At 43.0% G+C, this 7500-nt stretch overlaps 1 protein-coding gene across 2 annotated transcripts in view; it reads left to right on the forward strand.

Moving 5' to 3' along the window:
- The window catches only part of Hepacam (hepatic and glial cell adhesion molecule), a 19746-nt gene that overhangs the window by 5984 nt on the left and 6262 nt on the right, over positions 1-7500 (forward strand). For both annotated transcript variants that reach the window (XM_021172818.2, XM_029481182.2), the window contains exon 2: positions 6580-6921. In XM_021172818.2, coding sequence (XP_021028477.1) covers positions 6580-6921 — 342 coding nt within the window. The remainder of the gene's footprint in view (positions 1-6579; positions 6922-7500) is intronic.

Here is a 7500-nt window from a genome sequence, read left to right on the forward strand (position 1 = left end):
TAGCAGGACCTAACCATTAGATAATGTTACCAGAACTGTTAGAGTCAGAGACTTGGCCCTGGCAACTCTAAAAAGCTAGGCTCAGACACTTTTCCTCTACGGGCCAATTAAAAAGACAGTGAGGGCTTGGTGAGGTGATTCAGTCAGTAGGTACTTGTTGCCAAGTCTCACAGTCTAACAGTGATCCCAGGCACATACATAATGGGCGGAGAGAACTGAAGTGTGCATTAGGACACATATGGTGCCCTCCACAAACAAGCAAGTAAACAAATGTAAAAAGAAGAAGAAAACAAATAATAGTAAGAAGCAGAGAAAGGATATCCAGTATAGCCACATAGGGAAGAGGAACAGAAAAAAGCCCAGTGACCCCTCCTACAAGTCAGGCTTTGGGGTACAGACATGAAGTTTAGGTTTATACAGAGAACAAGAGGTATATATAAAACTAAACAGTCCTGGTCAACAGGATGTGGTCCTGACCCATCATTGTTTGAGCAAGATGGTTGACAAGTCAGACCTACAGGAACTCTTCCCCCTGGCTGGCATCAGGCTTTAACCTTTCCTTCTCCGATCGTAAGGTTCCTGAGGCACTCCAGTTCCTTGGAGACCATTGTTTCAATATCTGATGGTCATAGGGACAGCAGAGTGTCTCTTTAGAGTACCTTCATTCCTAGCAGGACAGTTGCACCAGGACTTCTCTTTCAGAATTGGGAATGCGTGGCAAAAGAGAGGAGTATAATAGTGCAAAAGCGTTAGAGAGGGAGGGGCACCTTTGAGAAGGGCAGGGGGGGGGAAGCAACTCGGAACCAGTGGTCCTGCAGTACAAGGACAACAAACCTCTCCTTGCTACACTATGGTCACCTTTGCCATAAAGTGGGTCATCATATGCAAGTCTTCTCTAGTCTACTCTGTTGATTGATTTGTCTTGATAACAATAAGAAAGGAAGTCTCCTGAGATTTGAATAGTAGTGTATTATAGGTCAAATTATTATTAATAATTATTATTATTTTGCTATTATTAATGTTTTGAAATAGGGTTTGCTAAAGATATGTCATAAGACTGAATTAAAGGAAAGACGATAGTTATTTTTGTTGGTCTTGCTGACCCCAGGTGATGCTATGTGGTTCTGGGTAAAGTTTACGTTTTCTAACTGAGCAATCCTGTGGTGTCTTCTGTAATGTAGCCCTATGGTTACATCAGCATTCAAGCACCATACAGCTTGTCTCTTTTTCCTCTGTGCTTATCTATCTTGCCTACCTCAAGATCATCTCAGGATCATTATCAAATAGGAAGGAAGATGTTAAAGACCAAAAGCAGAAAACAAAATATTCTTCCTTTCAAAGGACAAGCTCTTGCTGCCCTTGGATTATTGTATAAGGGGTGTGGTGACCACATTTCAAAATAGAAGTAATACATTTGGGAAAAGCCCAGGAAAAGGCATCTATGTTGGTCAAATGAATGGAAGGAGATAGACCTAAGCAAACAAAACTTGCTTCAAATAAAATAGGGTACAAGTGTGGTCTCTAGCGCTAGAGACCATGGGTACGGTGAAGAGAGGCAAGTCCTACAGCATGAGTTTGGCACCAACCCACTGATGCTTTTGAAAGGTGACTTTAAGGCAAAATGAAGACTTTGTCCCATAAAGGTATGAAAACCAGTAGAGGTGATTCTTTTAAAGGGATGGGGCATAAAGAAAGCACAGGTCCTTGGGCACTCTCTTGAAGTTTGCATTTCCTCAGTGTCACGGGAGGTCAAATCCTCCTTGAGTAGAAGCTACTGACCCATACACCAGGGCATTGTTTAGTTAGATAGGAACATCTTGTAGACATGGTACATTCCTTTTGTTTTGCCTATGGTGGGAACAAAGACTTTCTACACAATGACGCCTCAGAGACAATGATTACGCTAATTGCTTCTCCAGGTTGAATAATCCTCCCTTTTATTACCACTCTGAGCCTGAGGTGTTAGCCATTTCCTCATTTCTGTGTCCTGCTTTGGCTCCTGTCCCAGTTCTCTGTGTCTCCTGAAAGTTATGAAACCCAAACTTAGATTCTTTCCAGTTTCTAGGCAACTGTTCATGCTTAGCAAAAATGTTCTTGTCATCAGAGTCTAAGAAAGATGGCGCCATCGTCTTACAATGAGTGTAAGCTTGCATCCCTTCTGCTTGTGGGCATAACCATGTTCACAACATAAGGAGGGCAGCCTCCTGAGCTAGGGCAAATTAGGAGGCAGTCAAAGGCTTTGTCTTCTCCATGGTTTTATCCACAATTTAATCTAAATTGATTTATATATTTTTTTAAAAAGGCAAAATTAAGGGAGAAAGATCACCAGAAATGGCTACTAGAAAGCTTGGATTCGAAGAGGAGACAACCCAGGGAAGCCCAAGAGAAAGAGATCAGCGATTACAGGAGAGATAAAGGTTATTAATACCTCCTACTTGTCCAAGATCCAGGAATATTGCTGGTAGAAGGAAATGAGAAGCCTCAGAATTTGGTGCCTGAGATCTGTATTAGTCAGTTCTGCATTTCTATAATGAAATGCAGTTTCACTGCATGGCTGAACTGTTTCTAAGGAATTGAAGTTTATTTAGCTCATAGTTTTACAGGTAGAACTTCCAAACGATATAACACCAGCTCTGGAAAATACCCTCAACTTTGTCCTATCATGGTACAATAGATGGCATCAAAGAATGCCTATGAGAAGAGAGATCAGTAAAACGGCAAGCTGACACGGGTAGAGAGAGCTTAGGCTCATTCTATAACAATTTAATTTCTGGAGAATTAACACAATAACTTTCCTAATTCCCTCCAAGGATGTTGCTCCCAGAGAGCTAAGCTACTCCACTCTTTCCTATTAACACCACCTTGGGGAAAAAGGCTTAACAACACACAAACACTGGAGGGACCAAACACATTCAAACCACAGCAGGGCTGTTATTCAAATTTTTTATTTTGTAATGATTAATTTATTTTTATTCTGTGTGCATTGGTTGTTTTACCTGTGCATCTGTGGGACGTTGGAACCGAAACTGGAGTTATAGAAACATGTAAGCTGCCATTTGGGTGCTGGAGATTGAACCTCGGGTCTTCTGGCAGAGCCGTCAACTGCCGAGCCATCTCTCCAACCCCTCAAACTTTTAAAATATTTATTTTATTTTTTTATATGTATGTGTTACATATGTGCATGTATGTATTAAGTGTTAACAGAGGACATCAGATCCCCTGGAGCTGGGGTTACGAGTACTTGAGAGCCGCCTGATGTGGGTGCTGGGACCTAAACTTGGGTCCTTTGTGAGAGCAGTAAGCAAATTAACCAGGGCTGCCCCTCTCCAGCCCTTCCTGACTCCAGTTTGCTTGCCTCTGAGGAACTCCACACATAGCACTAACATGTACTGATCCTACAATTTCAGACCGAGTTCTGAGAAGTGAGTGAATCCCTCCTCACTATTTGAACATCACCAAGTCATACACAGCAAGCTCCTTTGTCTGCTCAGGGAAATTTGAAATTGCTAGACTTGCTTTTCTAAGTCTAGGTGAGAATGGAACCTAGTAGGTGTTAGACATGTAACCCCATTTAAAACATGGCAATACTGAACGTTGAGAGAAACGTTACAGAACGTCTGGCCAAGTGGATATCAGTCTGATACACAGGACCATAGAAATGAGTAGCTTCTCTCAGTTAGTGGGGAGGAGAGAACGCAGGAGCCCATCATCTCTTCTGCCAAAGCAAATAAGGTAGATGGACCACCTTTCACTTATTTCCATTTTTATGTAAGATTTTTAGAAAAACAAAAATACTTTGCTTTAAAAAGTGCTTGAGATGAGGCCAAGAACGATGTGAAATGCATTTAACCACAGCACTTTGGAGGCAGAGGCAGGTGTGTTGGCCTGGTATATATAGCAAGTTGCAGGCCAGCTAGAGTTGCATAGTAAAAAAAAAAAAAAAAAAAAAAAAAAAAAAGTTTGAGAAGGCTCAGCAGTTAAGAGCACTTCTTGATTTCCCAAAAGACCTGAGTTCAGTTTCCAGCACTCAAGCCAAGTGACTCACAAGAGCCTCTGACTTCTATCCCAAATAATCCAATATCTCTCTGGCCTCCACAGGCACCCATACTCATATAATGTGCATTCGCATAGACACACATATATACAGATAATTAGAAAACAAAGGAAAGGATAACCTTTAAGGCCGGAGAGATGGCTCAGCAGTTATGAGCACTTGTTCTTGCAGAGGACCCAGGTTCAATTCCCAGCACCTATGGAAAGGTAACACTATCCGTAACTTCATTCCCACAGACCTTGACACCCTCTTCTTTCCTCCCTGGGCACCAGGCACACATGTGGTGTGCATACATCCATTCAGGCAAAACACTCATTCACATAAAATAAAAATAAGTCTTTAAAAGTAATGTTTGAGGTGCTGGAATGTAACTCAATTGAAAATGTACTTGCGTAGTATGCATGAAGCCCTAGGACTATCCTAAGCACTGCATAAACTCTGAGTGGTGACACATGTACAATCTCAGGACTCGGAAGGTAGAGGCAGGAAAATCATAAACTCAAGACCATTCTTGGCTATATAGCCAGTTTGAGAACAGTCTTGGATACCTGAGAATTTGTCTCCAAAATCAATATGACAACACTTATGAACTGGGTGTTTAGGCATACTTCTGTCATCCCAGTACTCTGGAGGTAGATACAGGAGGATTGTGAGATAGAGGTCAGCCTGGACAGCATAGCAAGACTATCAAGACAAGATGGGGGCACTCCTTTAACCCCAGTATTGGGAGGCAGAGGCAGGCGGATTTCTGAGTTTAAGGCCAGCCTGGTCTACAAAGTGAGGTCCAGGATAGCCAGGGCTATATACAGAAACCCTGTCTCAAAACAAAACAAACAAACAAACAAACAAACAAGAAAGGAAGGAAGGAAACAAGGAAGGAAGGAAGGAAACAAGGAAGGAAGGAAGGAAGGAAGGAAGGAAGGAAGGAAGGAAGGAAGGAAGGAAGGAAGGAAGGAAAGGAAGGAAGGAAGGAAGGAAGGAAGGAAGGAAGGAAGGAAGGAAGAAAGGAAGAAAGAAAGGAAGAAAGAAAGAAAGAAAGAAAGACAGACAAGATGGGACAAAAGAACAAGTTTCCAAATAGTTATTATCTTTGACCATTCTGTTTGTTTGTTTGTTTGTTGTTTTTTTGTTTTTTTGAGACAGGGTTTCTCTGTATAACCCTGGATGTCCTGGACCTCACTTTGTAGACCAGGCTGGCCTCGAACTCAGTCTTTGACCATTCTAACTTTCTCAATTTAAGACTTCCTTCCTCCAAGAAGTGGTATTCAGCTAATCCCACCTATAACAGTTTGAATCTTCAGGCCATCTCTTGAGGTTTGGGGATATCTGGCGGATGATGGTAGAACGTGAGATTTGAAAATTGCTTAGCGATCATTTGGTCTACCTAACTTCTTTATTGTACAAAGAAAAAAACTGAGCCATGGAGAGTTGGGAAAGTGGTCTTTCCTTGACCTTGTACAGGAAGGAGCTCATACTTAACAAAGCACCTTCTCTTTAAAGTGAATTGAATGCGTTTAGCAAATAAAAGCTGTTTAAATAAAAGTTGTTTACCATAACCAACCTTTTAGCTCACTTAGCTCTTGGTTTTGGTCAGGACCATCTAGTACAAGTAAAAGAAGAGATGGAAGAGCACAGCCTTGCTTTCCTAGTTTTCTCCCCCAACCCCCTTTTGACAGGGTCTCATGTGTCCTAGGCTGGCCTCATGTTTCAGCTTACTGTGTAGTCATGATCTTGGATTTCTGATCCTCCTGCCTCTACTTCCAAAGAGATAGGATAATAATTTAGGGCCTGGTTTATGGACACTATTTTTATTATATAAACAAGAAGAATGGGGCTTAGAAAGATTGTTCTAAATGTACCCAGCCAATAAGGAATAGACCCCCAACTGGGAAGGCCTTAAGGTTCCAAATTCTTTATTCTCTCCATTCAAATTCTTCTTCTGTAGAGAATACAAATGGGGCTGGGATTTAGGTGAATCCCTAGAAAGTCCTTTCTAGTTACAGAACTGTTTTCTATTGAGTCCTCCTGGTAAGATGCAGTTATACCTGGGGTAAGGGCAGAGTGATTCTTGGTGTGCCTAGGAAGTACCTGTGTGTTTGGGGACTCTGGGCTTCCTCTTCCTGTCATAGTTCATATTCCTCTTTCTTTGTGAATCTAACATCCCATGTTTTCTCTATTTCCTGCCATACTACTTCCATATCAAACTTAACTCATAGGATGTTCAATAAATATTTCTATGAAGGAACATGTAGACTGTGTATAAGTGCAAAAGACAGGCAATGAAGAAAATGCAAGAGAGGCAAAACCGTAGAAGATCCAGGATGGCTATGAGGAAAGAAAGAAGGAGGAGAGGGAGCAAAGAACTTCCATAGGAGAGGAGATGGCACTGATGGGTGAGAAGCCAGGACCGGCAGTAAGTTAGGGGTCTGAAGGTGTGAGGAAGATCACAGGGCTTAAAGGTGGAAAGGGGCTATGGAGCTGAGGGCCTGACACTGCCCTCTTCCCCAATGGGCCTCTGTTTACAGTCCCCCTGGAGGGGGTGAACATCACCAGCCCAGTACGTCTGATCCACGGCACAGTGGGGAAGTCGGCCCTGCTTTCCGTGCAGTACAGTAGCACCAGCAGCGACAAGCCCGTGGTGAAGTGGCAGCTGAAGCGTGACAAGCCAGTGACCGTGGTGCAGTCTATAGGCACAGAGGTCATTGGCACTCTGCGGCCTGACTATCGAGACCGTATCCGGCTCTTTGAAAATGGCTCCTTGCTTCTCAGCGACCTGCAGCTGGCGGATGAGGGAACCTATGAAGTGGAGATTTCCATCACTGATGATACCTTCACCGGGGAGAAGACCATCAACCTCACCGTGGATGGTAAAGCACTCGGCAGGGAAGCAGGCAGAACCAGACTGGGACTAAGGCTAGACCCAAGAAAATGCAACGCAAAGGCTGAGCTGAGTGGTAATTAGAGAGTGGTACCTAGGCACAGCTAACATGGATAGAGGCCCATTCGTGGGCCAGCCCACTTAACATTTACAATAATCAAGGGATAGATAATTCACTCTCTTCAGAGGTACAGAGAGTTACCCAAGCTCATAGAGTCCAGTGTTAAACCTAGAGAGTAGAACATGGTTTCCTCCAGCTGAAATGTCTCCCAGGCTTGATCAGTTTAAGTAAAGCCCAGTGGTTTTGAAATGGCATTTAGGAAGAAGGGTATTTAGAAGACACTCATCATGACTTTGTTGTTCAGTCTAGAAGTTGCTTGACTAAGTGGATGAAGAATGGATGGGTGGATTCATGGATGGATGGATGGGTGGATGGATGAACGGGTAGATGGATGGATGGATGGATGTGTAGATGGATGAATGGGTGGATGGGTGGATGGATGGATGGATGGATGGATGGATGAGTAAATGGATGGGTGGATGTGTAGATGGATGAATGGGTAGATGG

This window comes from Mus caroli, unplaced genomic scaffold, assembly GCF_978045245.1.
Source record: "Mus caroli unplaced genomic scaffold, Mus_caroli_1 scaffold_11, whole genome shotgun sequence".
NCBI lineage: Eukaryota > Metazoa > Chordata > Mammalia > Rodentia > Muridae > Mus > Mus caroli.